The sequence below is a fragment of the Mustela nivalis genome (assembly GCF_964662115.1).
Source record: "Mustela nivalis genome assembly, chromosome: 1".
Classification (NCBI taxonomy): Eukaryota; Metazoa; Chordata; class Mammalia; order Carnivora; family Mustelidae; genus Mustela; species Mustela nivalis.
In genome coordinates, this window is record NC_139020.1 from 114,581,715 (window position 1) to 114,596,415 (window position 14,701).

Here is a 14,701-nt window from a genome sequence, read left to right on the forward strand (position 1 = left end):
GCACAAGCAGGGCAGAGGAAGAGGGAGAAGCAGACTCCCAGCTGAACAGGGAGCCCAACATGGGGCTCCCAGCACTCAGGGATCATGACCAGAGCTGAAGGCAGTCAATGGAGCCTGTGACTTTTGATCTCAGGGTTGTGAATTCAAGCCCCATGTTGGGTGTAGAGATTACTTAAAATCTTTAAGTTTTGTATATCAAAAGACACGGTCTACAGAGTAAAAGGGCAGTCCACAGAATGGGAAAAATATTTGCAAATCATTTATCTAATAAGGGATTAATATCCAGAATATTTAGAGAACAAAAAAAAAGACAATTCAAAAATGAGGAAAGGACTTGAATGGACCTTTCTCTGAAGAAGATACAGCCACAGCCAACAAGCATATGAAAAGATTCATAGAGTTACTATGTGATCCAGCAATTCTATTTCTAGTTGTGGGCTGCTTTTTTGAAGAGATACTTGTACATTCATGTTTATGGTATCATTATTCCCAATAACTAAAATGTGGAAGAAATCAAAGTGTCCATCAGTGAATGTGCTGATAAGCAAAATATGGTACATATATTAAAAGGATGGAAATTCTGTAGTATGTCCATGGATGATGGTTGCAGGCATTATGCTCAGTGGAATTAGCCAGTCACAAAAAGACAAATACTGTATGATTCCACCTTTATGAGGTACTCAGAGTGGTCAGAATCATTTTTAAATAGGAATAGAATTTTGGTTTTACAAAACAAACAATTGGAGGTTTGGATGGTGGTAATGGTTGCACAATAATATGAAGATAATAATACTAGCGAACTGTACACTTAAAAATGGTTAAAATGGTAACTTCTATGTTATGTATATTTTTTCATTATTTTTAATGAATCTTTTAAAATCCATGTAAATGTGCCACATTAAGAGATTTTAGTAGTAAAAGCATAGGATCATTTTAATAAATGCAGGAAAAACATTTAATAAAATAAACATTCATTCATGACCAAAAAACATTTTTCAGACTATGAATAGAAGGGAACTTTCTTTATCTGGTAAAAGGTCACTTGCAGAATATCAAAGCAAATGTCATACTTAATGAAAAAATATCGGAAGCATTCCCTTTAAGTTGGGAACGAACTCTCATATAGCAGTCATCCAGCGGCAGCAATATCATCAGCTGTGACCAGTCTTGTTTCATCTATCTCCCTACCCCCTACCCATCCACACCAGATTATTTTGACACAAACCCCAGACATTATATGATTTCATCCATATATTTCAGTATATATTTGAAAGATAAGAATTATGTTATTAGAAAACATCTCTCATGTCACACTTAAAATTATTTTTTATATCATTAGATAGTTCCAGTTTTTCTGATTGTCTCATCAGTTTTGCTTATGGTTTTTTGGGTTTTTTTTTTTTTCCAGCTTATTTGCCTGAATCAAGTTCCAACTAAGATCTGTTTGTGACAGTTGGTTGTTAATTCTTTTAATGTATAGATTCTCCCTCCATATCTCTTTTTTTTTTCCCAGTTTATTTGTTAAAGAAACCATGTCATTTCTTCTGCAGAGTTCTCCCCAGACTATATTTTGCTGATTGCCTTCTCATGGTGTTGTTTCATATGTTTATGTATTATCTTTGTTGTCCATAAATTGGTAGATAGATTTCTAAGCTCTTAATATGAAATTTTCATCAAAGTGAAAAACATGAAATTAATGCTTAGTTTTTTGGGCTGCCTTGAGCCAATGCAAAAATTTGTTGAAACCCTCTGTCAATCCAAGCATAAAGCTTAATATACCTAAAGTGACTGAATCTAATTTTTAATGACATTCATATTCTCAACAGAGCTCAGCTTTTCATGGTTTTATGCTTTATGTGTATCTTCTCCTTTGTCATCTTTTTTCAAAAAGGATTATAATGTACTAATTGCTAATATCTACATTTATTTGCATAGGGAAATGAATAAGCGTCTAACAGAAGAACAAGCCAGAAAGACATTTGAAAGAGCCATGAAACTGGAACAAGAATTTACTGAACATTTCACAGGTTGGATCATGTGTGTCTGTGCCCTGACAGAATTTTGATTTGGAGCCATATAAACTGACCTATTGAACTTTGAACTATGCCCACATCTACCAGTAATTAATTACATGGCTAATACTATCAATTAATACTATGTAATTAATACTGTGGTTTTCAGAATAATTCATCTAACCTAGGCAGTGGTGATGAGGAATCTTAAAAGTTAGTGTTTCTTAAGTGGTTCATTAGGACATATTAGACTGGAGAAAAATATATTCAGACTTGATTTCTTCTGTGAAAATGACTTTTCTGATCTTATGCTTTATAAATTTTGATCCATTTTAGGATATTATTTGTTTTTAAAAAAATGAGTGGGTAGCAATTCCCAAATAATCTCTCCTTCATTTCGTCCTTTAAATTATTCTCCAGGTGTTCACACTAAGTACATCAAATGCCATGGTGGTGTAACCCATGTGCTTTTTTTCCTTCTCTTTTTTTTTTTTTTTAAATAATTTCAGACTTACAGAACATTCACAAGAGTAGTACCAGCAATTCTCATACACTTTTCACCCATATTTTCTAAATGTTAACATTTTACCACATTTCTTTTTTTTCTGAAACACTGAAGAGTAAGTTGCAAGCAGATGCCCCTTTGCCTCTTAAATACTTAAGTATATATCTACCAAATATGCAAAAGCAAAAATCACCAAATCTCACCTTTTGATCAATATTTAAAATTAAAATTCTTAATATTTTTCAAGTAGGAAAATTACTGAAATGAGTGCCTATTACTAAGCAAACAATATGTAAATGGCCTTTTGCTGGATGAGTAATTCTAATATTTCACTTCTGTTTCACCAATAATTGTTACCATAAAGATAGACAATTAATGGAGTTTCTAATTTTGTTTAATTATTACAGCTATTGTACAGGGAGATACGCTGGAAGACATTTATAACCAAGTGAAGCAGATCATAGAAGAACAGTCTGGTCCGTACATCTGGGTTCCAGCAAAAGAAAAGTTATGAGGACTGATGTTTCTGTTTCTCTTTTCCACGATCTCATTTTCTCTGACACTGCTTTGCCCTTTCCTTTTGGAGTCTGTCTACAATACTCCCTCCACATTGAATCATATCCCACTCATCATGGTCTGCAGTTGTGCTTAGTTTTGACATCGAGGGTCTCCTTCAAGTTGTAGCATCTGTATTATTTTATGTCACTATTGGTTTGTGGCCATTTTTCAGAACTGAAGATGGAATGGCCTGACCAGCTATTAAGGATTTGGGGAGACTGGGAAATTGTGGTAAAATTCCTTAATGTTTAAGGGAAATAAGATTTTCAGAAAAGCTTTATATACATTCTTTTCAAATTTCAGTATAAATGAAAGAAAAGTGGTGTTAATCAGTGATTTAGTAAACTTTGAGCAACAGTGCACGCTTAACTTTAATAGCATGGTTTGGCCAATATATTAACTTTCAAGTCCTTATCTCAGTTGACTTGTGTTATCCAAACAAATATTTCATTATAGACAAATAAGAAAAATATGTTTTTTAATTTCAAAATTAATGTCTGCATTAACTTTCATAATTTCACAAAGGGATATTCATTTTTCAGTAGAGTTCTTCGTGTTTTTCATTATTTGAGGGTTTTTTTTCCTCAATACATTTGCTAGGAATAGCGGTGTTATAAATGTTTTTAATCTACTTGTACAGCACTATTTATAGTGTCTTGCAAAAGTTGTTCATACATAACGATCATCACATTTTCTGAATTGAGGCCATGTTTAGGTGCTAGGGGAGCTCACCTTTTACACATAAGGTTGAGGAAATTTCACAGACATAAATACAGACAGAACAGACATTACAGTGATGATGTAGTAATCATTATGGCAATGGAAAAGGAGTCCAATTCATAGTCTAAAACTTTAAATGTATTCTTAGGGATCAGATTTTAATGAATATTTTACCCACAGTAACTGCCTATTTTGTTATAATAAAATATATATATATATATATATAAATATATATAAAACTTTCTTTAACTAAACTCTGTAACTATGGGAATTATTTTCTTTACATAGTTGCGCACATACACACAAACATATATATTTAAAATATATTTTTTCTTTTGCCACCTACTCTTTTTGTTTGGTTTTTAAATTAAATATTAATTGATTAGACTTTATCTTCCTTAATCATGTGAACTGAAAATGGGGGTATGGTGGTTGTGGAAAGAAACCTTTAGGGAAATTAGATTACATACAGAAGTATAGGCATGTTCTCCTCTTTTCTACAAAAGTTTTCAAATGGTTCCTGGTTCTATTTTGAGGTGTTGTTTTTTTTTTTTTTACTGTTGTTCTTGTCATTGGGTTTGGATTTGGTCTTCTGCCTCTCCTTCCAGTTCTCCCTTCACTAATAGGCAAATAAGCAAAAGCCTCATGTGTGTGTTTTCCCCTTAGACTGCACACCTTTCACCTCTTGTAGCTGCTCTGCACTAGAGTTGCACAGATCTTCATGGACAGCAATTTTAAGAAGTTTTAGTGAAAGGTAGTTATGATTTCAGAAATCAGCTTCTCTGATCTTTTAATGTTTGGCTTCCCTTTGCTTTTTTGGAGTTGTTTATTAAATATGTGTTTTTGACAGCCTCCTCATTACAATTCTTAAATGAGTACTGGTTTGTAAAGGATTATCAACATTATCCATTCCATTTATGAGAAAGAGGAGAACAGCTAATAAACTTTGTTGTAAAATCCATATGTTAAATGTGTCTTGAATTCTGAAAGAATACATTGTTTACAAGCAAACATTTTCTGGAAACAAACTGGAGCATCGTGTAATTTATAAACTGGATTCATGGGCCATAAGGGAATCTAATCAAATTTTCTTCGGTAGGTCTTGGAATTGAGTATGTTGACACATTGAAATAAATACTATGGCAATAACAATAATTATACTAGGTTGTTACCAAACATAAAACAGCTAGAAGAAAATTATTGTAAAATGATCTCAAGAGTCCCAGAAATCACTCTACAGCAAGACCCCAGCATAAGCCATTTTGAAATATTTACTGGTTACATGTTCTAAAATATCAAGAGGTTATAAAAATGATGCCATTTATCTGTTAAAATGTGTATTACATTGCTTTTGGATGTCCTTGTTAAGTGATGTTTTTGTAAGAAAACACAACTTTTGTTCAGCTTTCTAGATTGTATAGAATTATTAATAAAAGTACTAATTGCTTAGTACTACTGTGTAACAGCTTTAGTATATTATCATTTAATTTTAAAAGATAAGAATTTAAGAATTACTAGCCCCATGGTAAGACCTAAATGAAATCACTTGCCCAAGATTACTTAGCTCTAATAAGTGGCAGTGCTTAGTATTTGCTCTGCCCCATGTTCTTTCTAATATATTAATGCTGCCTTGTTTTTCTCAGCCTCTACTATGTAAGGCACTATGACTCATATTATGTTAGTGCCCCTTTATAGAGACACCCCTAGATGAGGTCTTTGCCCAGAGTCACGCAGTAAGTAAGGACAGATCCATAGAACAAGTCACTTCATATCACAGCTGAAAGAAATGTTTCTGGGAGACAAATCAGCCCAGCACCATCACAGTGACATACAAAAAACTTCTTTGGAACCAAAAATGGGGAGGCGGGGCGGGGGCAGGGGAATGGAACAGTGTTCATTAGGGGGAAAGTCCATTAGTCTGATACAGAGAGAATAATAATATTTCAAATCATTATAAGATATTCCATATTTTTACTATGCTTCTTAATATTTTTAAGTTGGAAAAAATTTAAATGCCTCTTAAATGTGACTACACATTTCTGGTTGCTTTTCTATTTCGCATCTTCCCAGGGCCTTTCAAAAATGATGGAAACAAGCTTGCAGGAGAGACTCTCACACCTGGTAACCCACTACATAGAATTTAAATTCCAAGATAGCAAGTTGGAGGCTTACTCATGAGAAAAATTTGTTTACTAAAGTATTAAACAGTTTACTTCTAAAATTCTGTCTGGAGTACTCCTAATTTACAGAGATCTCCATGTCTTAACCAAAGTTATACTACAAATCAGGAACAGAGCCAGGATTAGAACCTTTGATTCCAGGATCCTGAGGCAGTGGTTTTTCTACCATCCGGTTCCTTTTCTTCCCATGCTATAAGCTGAATTTAGTGGGTTATTCAGTCCCTCAAGGTTTGAATTACTCATTAAAAGAAAGTAAATATCTATAAACTTAGAAGATTTTATTGAGGTGCTTCAGTTTGAAAGATACCAGGGGAAAACAACAAATGTCACTTTTCTGACCTAAGTTTAGATTATCCGGTGTTTTAGTCCAAAGTCAAAGATTCCATTCCAATGTCAAAGTTCTTCCAGAATTGCACAGTATAGCTCCTACTGGCTTTGGCAGTGGAGTGCTGTAATATGAAGGATGTAGGCTATGGAATCAGAGCTTGACTTAAATACCAGCTCCACCACTCGCTGGTTATGTAACTAACCTTGGACAAGTCATTTCATCCCTTTCTGTTTATTTATCTCTAAAATGGAGATATTTGAGGGCGCCTGGGTGGCTCGGTCAGTTAAGTGTCCCAAGTCTTGGTTTTGGCTTGGGTCACGATCTTGGGGTCCTCATGTTGAGCCGCAGCAGGCTCCGTGCTCAGTGGGAAGTCTGCTTCTCTCCCTCTTCCCCTCCAGCCTGCATGTGCGTTCACTTTCTCATACACACACAAATAATATAGAGATACTTTAAGAAAGGAGCTTAGCACACAGTACATTCTAAAAGTTAATTCCCTTTTCCTTTAGAATCAGAAGCCTGGAATTGTTGCAACTTTGTACAGATTACCTTGAGCCTTCATTTTAAATGGGATTTGAATGACTATCTTGCATGATTGTTTTAAGGATTAAATAAAGTAAAGTGTACAAAACAGTGATCATAGCATCTGATACTTGACTCTTTCTGCCTTCTTCTGGAGTATGTTTATGATTGCTAACAAAAGACAGAATAATAGGGTCCACCGTTCTTCACCAACTGTAGAGAAATTTTCTTTGATGGACTTTCAGTGAAGAAATTATTTACATTTCAGTCCTTATAATCATGTTTACTCATCCCTACTCTGTCAGAGATGTGACTTTTGCCTACTCTACCTCAGTCTTGAACATGGAACTGGAAGACATCAAGACTTCATAAGCCATCCTCATACCTGCACAGTGCTAGACACAATAGTACCTAACAGTTTTCTCTCTATTGAGAGTCTAGGAATAGGCCTGGAAAAGATTATTTAAATCACCCAGGTAAGATACATTTTCTTTTATTCAGTTTGACATAGAATAGTCACTACTTATCCATGATTACTTTCTCAGTGACTGCTACCAGCTCTTTCTTCATATGGTTACCTGAGAGTTGGCAAAACAAATCCTGGTCTGCCGAACAGCATTGTGAACAGCATTTGTGGTCAGGTAAACTGATGTCATTTGAAACAGGAACAGGCACCAAACCTGACCAGGGAGAGTGTCACACTACAATTTTTTCTAGCAGTTTCTATTAGTATAGTAGAGTATAGAGATGGGGGAAGATGAGAGAAAGGAGAGAAGACAGTGAAGGCTGGAATTCTCTCCCACTACCCTTTTTTGTTGTTGTTTACTTGTTATTGAAGTATACATATATAAAATGTATAAATATCACAAGTGTACATATACCTCAATGAGTATTTACAAACCAACACCCACATAACAATCAGAATGAAGCTCAAACAGAACATGACCAGCACCCTAGGTACTCCGCCACATCTCCCTCCCACTCATTATTCCTACTCCAAGGAAAGCCACTATCCTTTTTTTTTTTTTTTAAGATTTTATTTATTTATTCATGAGAGACAGAGACAGGCAGAGGGAGAAGCAGACCCTGCTGAGCAGGGAGCCCGATGTAAGGCTTGATCCTAGGACCCTGGAATCATCACCTGAGCCAAAAGTAGATGCTTAAGGACTGAGCCACCTAGGCGCCCCTCCCCCCACCTTTTTAAGATTTTATTTATTTGACAGAGAGCTAGAGAGAGAATGCACAGTTAGGCAGAGCAGCAGGCAGAGGGAGAGGAAGAAGAGGCTCTCTGCTGAGCAAGGAGCCTGATGTGGGACTCCATCCCAGGACCCTAGAATCGACCTGAGCCAAAGGCAGCTGCTTAACCAACTGAGCCACCCACGTGCCCTGCCCCTTGCTTTTTAAAAAGACTTACCTATTTTAGTGAGAGAGAGCAGGGTGAGGGAGAAAAGCAGGCTCCCTGACAAATGTGGAGCCCCAGGCAGGGCTCCATCTCACAACCCTGAGATTGTGACCTGAGCTGTAATCAAGAGTCAGATGTTTTAACCAACTACGCAATACAGGCATTTCCCTAATTTTGTATCTTTTTAACTTACATACAGTAAAATTCTCTATGGGGTCCAGTTCTGAGAGTTTTGACCCTTGTATATATAGCATGTAGTCACCCCCAAAACTTCTAGTCCATACCTTCTGCCCCCAACCTGTGATAACCACTGATATTTTCTTAGTGCCTATAGTTTTGCCTTTCCCAGGATATCCCCTACATGGAGCCATATCCTATAAAGCATTTTGGGTGTGGCTTCTTGGACCTAGCAAAATGCATTTGAGGTTCATCCATGTTGCTGCAGAAATGAAGTTATTTTCATTGCTAAGTAGTAGCCCATTTTATGGATGTATCATTCATTTATCTATCTCTTCACTGAAAGACTTTTGGATTGTTTTCAGTCTTTCCCACTATACTTTTGTGCTTTTTTTGCAGCTCTAGGTCTGCAGGAGGAAGAATCAGAACCAGAAATGGGTTTCTGACCTGACAGCTGTGCCAGGCCCTCCCACCTCTACCTCTCTCTCACTACTGTGAGCATCCACACATTTAGGCAGTTGTACAGGAACTTATTATCCTAAAACCTTAAATGCGGGATAATATATCCCAAGAGCCTGTTTATAGAACAAAATTATATTTAAAGTAGGAGAGTACGAAAGTAAGTAATTTCAAATTTTTAGATTTTCAAATTCCCGGAATAATATTCAGATGGTCCAAAAGCTGGATGTGCCAGTGACCCATGCCAGGTTCTCATTGCTAGTGTCCAAAGGGAAATAAATGTAGTCTACCTAGGATAGTAGTAGATGAGATGAAAATAGTCTGAGAAACCAATGGAAACATTTGTTAAAGGTGAGATTAATAGCCTTACAATTTAGGAAGCAGTCCTGAGACAGCCCTAATCTTTCAAGAAAATCTAGTTTGTTGAACACCAAAGGATTGTAGCTTGTGTTTTAAATTAATGACTACCAATTTCTTTTAGCTGGTAACTTCTCTGTATCTTAAAAATTACTAATATTCTATGATTAACAGAAATCTAATTCCAATGCAGCATATTTTTTAAAAGATTTTATTATTTATTTGACAGAGATCACAAGGAGGCAGAGAGGCAGGCAGAAAGGGGCGGGGGGAGCAGGCTCCCTGCCGAGCAGAGAGCCCGATGTGGGGTTCAATTTCAGGACCCTGGGATCATGACCTGAGCCGAAGGCAGAGGCTCAACCCACTGAGCCACCCAGGCACCCCTCCAATGCAGCATATTTAAGGAGTCCTTGACCCAGAGCTGCCCATCCCCTTCACTGATGGCATGCAGATAGCACAACTGGCCTTGTCTGTATTTGCCATCCATATCATAATATGACTTGATCTCTTGTGTATTTTCAAAAACAACAACAACAACATTAGGTCATTCCTCTTAATTGGTGCCAAACTAAACCTTAGGAACTACTGGTGTTACCCAAAATAGGAATAAGCCATTCAAATTGAGCATGTATTCATCCCTGTTTCTGCAAATCAACTGTTAATGACCAATATCATTTGGATAGTTTTTACCTACAGTAAAATGATTTTTTAAAAACTGTATAGAAGTCTGTGCACAAAATAATTAGCATGTGAAACAAGACATGGTGAATTCTCTGGTGGAAGAAAAGATTAGAACAAGTGATCTAATCTTTCTTTAGGATGTCTAAAATCAGGTTCATTCACCTCACAGATGGGAGGGCTAAAGACAAGACTTACGTCCCATATGTTTCACACTAGGAATCTCTATGAAAAGGTTTCTAAATCTTGTGACAGTCATTTGATCAAAAATATCTACTTCCCTAGTGGTATTTAAGACTAGAAAAGATGTCTTAATAATCCCTTTCTTTCTCTCTGAAAGTTCAGTGCTTGCTTTGGATCTAGTTTATCTGATGTTCCTTACTTACTCTTACTAGGAAAAAACTTTACTAACCTTTTAACTATTTTTCTACCAGTAGCTAATAATGGTTGTGCTTAATAGAATATTCTCTCCATCACCCACATTTTAACCTTAATGCTTCCCCAAATATTGTCACCAAATAGTGTTGATTATTCCTTAATGTCATATTTTTCTTGCTATTTCTTTTTTTATTATTATTTTTTAAAGATTTTTTTATTTATTTCACAGAGAGGGAGAGATCACAAGTAGGCAGAGAGAGAGGGGGGAGCAGGTTCCCCACCGAGTGGAGAGCCCGAGGTGGGGCTTGATCCCAGGACCCCGGGACCATTACCTGAGCCTAAGGCAGAGGCCTCAACCCACTGAGCCACCCAGGCACCCCTTCTTGCTATTATTTTCACTGTCTCTAATCCCAAACCCACCCACAACCCGCTGATTCCTGAGGTGGCCTCTAATTCATCTCTCAGCCTCTTAATTTGCTCCCTTCCTGACCCAGCCATCACCAGATGACTTCTAAAATGCAGCTTGGATTGTGTTTTTCCTCAGTGACCTTCACAGGTCCCAAATCCAAACCAATAAACTACCTGTTTAATACAGGTTTGGAACATAGTATGAGGTCCATCGGTCATGTCCCGCCACCTACCTCTCCAGTGGTATCTCAGCAGTTCTTGCCTGTGGCTATTGCTCATGCAAAGCCCTGCCTTTCTTCAAGGCCCAGCCTAAATCCCTCCTCCTGCAGAAGACTCCCTGTTACAGCCCTGGAACCTGAACACCTGCAGTGTGTGTATACTGGGGGTCCACTGAACACCGAGGATGTTCTCCCTGTGCTGCTTAGGTGTTTGGTCTGTCTCAGATTGGGTGGCCTTCTCCTTGTGTTCGTCTGCCCCAGTTCAGTACCCATGGCAGGAGACCAGAGTGCTCAGCTTGTGGGCCTCTCGTGCAGCAAGACAGTCTTCATTGCCTTGGCTTTTCAGACCTGAAAAGATCACCGAGTGTTAGTGGCCACTTCATTTGCAAATCGGTCAGAGTTGGGAGGGAAGAGTGGATGGGTAAAACAGTCTGACTACAGATCTCTAAATCAGCCAAAGTTTTTTTATTTAATTATAGTCCTTTCTGGTCCCTGGTAGAGTAGTCTTCCTTCCTAACATGCCTTGTGATTTTTCTCTTTGTGTCAATTTTATCTTGTGAATATGTTTTCATGATAAGTCATCTGAAACCCTCCTTGGAAGTAGCTGGGGTAGGAATAACTCCTCTGTAAGTCTTAGTGACAGAGCCAAATATAGTATTCTTGATTTTATTTCTTTATTCTTTAGCTTCTTTTATACTGGTTTCTACTCATTAAATCTTATATTAAGTGAAACAGATGGAGATTTATTAATGGCTTAAAAACTCTATCTCCAGGGCTGATCTCGGAACCTGCTAATCCTCCTTTACATTTTAAACTGTGGGTTGCAAGGAAAGTTTTCAGGAGAAAAAAAATACTTATTTGTTTGATATTAAAATAATAAGCCAAGCTCTGGGATCTTGGACTTATATTTGAATGCAGGTTTGACTCAGAACTTTTTCCACCCCTCTTCTTTCCCATTTCCAAGGAGGAAGCATCGTCCCTTTTCCTTTAAGATTGATTACCCTCTCCACTTGTCCTGATCTTATTTCTTACATCCTCTTCAATTACGGACCCCCCGCCCCCGCACCTTTTCCTGTATCTTTAGTCTCCTCCCTGCATGGGTTACTTGTGCTCTGATTATATGATCAAATCTCTCCTATCCTGGGGCACCTCAGTGGCTCAGTGGGTTAAACCTCTGCCTTCAGCTCAGGTCCTGATCTCAGGGTCCTGGGATCTAGCCCCCGTATTAGGCTCTCTGTTCAGTGGGGAGCCTGCTTCCCTCTCTGCCTATTTGTGACCTCTCTCTGTCAAATAAATAAAATCTTAAAAAAAAAAAAATCTCTCCTATCCTATAAAAACTTTCCATTGAATCCTAATCCCCTTGAAGCAATCTCTCTCCTCTGCCTTTCTTAAGCCACATATCTTTAAAGAGATACTCTGTCCACTTTCCATTGATTTATAATAATAATAGTTTGTTGAATGCCTACTGTATTTTAGACATGAAGCTAGACATTGGGAATGATGGCAGACAAGCCACTACCCTGCTCTCGTGAAGCTCAGCCTCCTGGCCAAGCCTCAGCCCTTGCCATCCCACTGAACCTGCTTGGACAAAGCTGTCTGTGGACCTCCTACTCCCCAAATTCTGTGGCTCTTCTCAGTCCTTCCCCCTTAGCAGCATGAAACACATAAACAGTAATTCGTAACATCCTAAAACTTAATAGAAACCATCCTCTATACTCAAGACTCTGTGTTTAGTAAAGAGAAGAACAAGCACAGAATCTGCCTATGAAAAGCTTATACACAGAGCTTCAGGTAGCCCAAGTGACCAGGGCTCCCCTAAGTAAAGCTTCCTGGGGAAAACACATTTTAAGAGGCAAAAGCTCGTATTCACAAAACTTGCTCAACATATCTACCGTTGATCTCAAGAAACAAATTCAGATGTATTAGCCAGTCAGCAAGTACACAGTGGACAATGTCAGGAGTAAGAACATAATACCATCTGATAACACATTTTCTGCTGAAATGTTCACCACTGCTAATATTCTCTGGGCATACCAGTCCACTCAAGAGTTCTCCAAATAAAAATAGTCTGGGCTTATTCTTAATTAGTCAAAGACATCACAGCTCATAGAAATAGAAAATAAACCATGGTTTATTGAGATGAAAAAAATATAAATTTTCCTAAGATTCTGGGTAAAAGAACTGTGCATCCATATTTTGCTGGTTCTTTAGCCCACAACTGTCAACACAGGTTCTCTACCTCCTGTCATCAAAGGCCCCTTCTTTCTGAGTCCCCAGAGACTATCTTTACTGTGTTCCATCCCGTAGCCTCTGCTACTGTATCTCAGTTCCCTGGCAAGCAAGCTCCATGTGGGGGTGGGGGCACCCTGAATCCAGACCCAGATCTGTGTCTTTGGCAGAATGTAGTAGAGTTCTTTGTATTTCATGTTATGGAGTAGAGTCAGGGAGAGAAAGGTAGTCCCAAAACAGAGTTGTCTAGGTCCCAACATGTTATAGAAGTCTTGGTGAAACTAGTTCTTGTTTCTAGAAGGAAGCTCAAAGGCACTCTTCCTCTCCTCAGTCCTCTGTATGAGTCCAGAATAGGGCCCAAACTGTGCTCAGTGCTTCTGCTCCTCTAAACAGCTGCTTCTAGGTTATATCACTGGTTCATTATTCTCCCACTGCATCCCACCCCATTCCTCTGATACACCCACAGATGTCCTTACCTCAGAAATAGCAGGATCCAGGCTCAAGCAAAATCAAGAGTTCCCCATTACATATAGATATCTATGTGTGTAATTTCCATGGCCAAAGCTATGTCCATGCTACGACCAAGAAAATGAGTCAGACATAGAAGCCTCTAGAACCCAGAGACAGCAAGTTCACTGGTGAGTCACAGTTGGGGAATGACTCTCCAGAGATAGGGAAAGGACCTGACTGCGAGATTGCTCACCCAGCCTCTTAGGTTGTAGCTGTCTGACACCTTATCAGTGTCACCTGGAGTTTTGCTCGAGAAATATCTTCATGAACACAAAGGTATTTGCCAGTACCTTCTGGTTGCTCCTGGACTATAACAAAATGAGCCGTTTCATCCTCATGGTCAGGAGGGTGAGATTTACTAAGGATGCTTCTTCTATTTATTTCATCCTCTCAGGACAGGCCATAGCCCCTCTGCCAGGGCCACCTACTAGTCTGTTTGTGTGAATCAGACAGAGGGGCCTCCTGATGGATCCAGCTCAGAATGGAAAAACAGCTTCCCGTACATGTCCCCATCCGATTGTCCAGAGAAGGCATCTTTTGGGGGAGGAAGAATGGCACACCAGAGCCATCATGACCTACCTTTTCCATATGGAGAAACTGAAACCCAGAAAGAAGAGAACAAACCCGCCCAAGGCAGGTGATCACTGGTGAGCCAGTGATCACGGAAGAACATTGGTCAGGTCTCCTGAAGTCCAGCCCGTGGAACTGCCACGGATCATCTCAGGGTGTGAGAAGCAGCAGCTCCCTTCCCCACGGAGCAGACTAGGCTCGAGGACTCAGACACCCAGATATTTCTCTCACACTCAGTGTTTTTACTACATGTGTCCTTTATCCAAGACAGGGAGGCTCTCATTCCCGGGTACTTACAAGAGGGCAATGACAAAACATAAGGACACAAATGGAAGCAGAGAAGTGAGTCAGAATTTCGACAGTCCACTCCCCACTCCCGGTCTACCTAGAACCGTGTTTCTCAGACTGTGCTGTGCATGAGAAGCAGAAGCATATATTGCTGGCCCTACCCCCAGAGCTTTGATTCAGCAGATCAGAGGTGGGCCTGAGAATG

The 14,701-nt window shown here is 38.7% G+C and overlaps 1 protein-coding gene across 22 annotated transcripts in view; it reads left to right on the forward strand.

Moving 5' to 3' along the window:
* DLG1 (discs large MAGUK scaffold protein 1) overlaps nucleotides 1-5,247 on the forward strand; it is a 261,449-nt gene extending 256,202 nt beyond the window's left edge. For all 22 annotated transcript variants that reach the window (XM_082699240.1, XM_082699246.1, XM_082699255.1 and 19 more), the window contains 2 exons: nucleotides 1,936-2,027; nucleotides 2,925-5,247. In XM_082699240.1, the coding sequence (XP_082555366.1) occupies nucleotides 1,936-2,027; nucleotides 2,925-3,031 (199 nt within the window). In that variant the 3' untranslated portion in view covers nucleotides 3,032-5,247. The remainder of the gene's footprint in view (nucleotides 1-1,935; nucleotides 2,028-2,924) is intronic.
* Nucleotides 5,248-14,701: the final 9,454 nt, after the last annotated feature.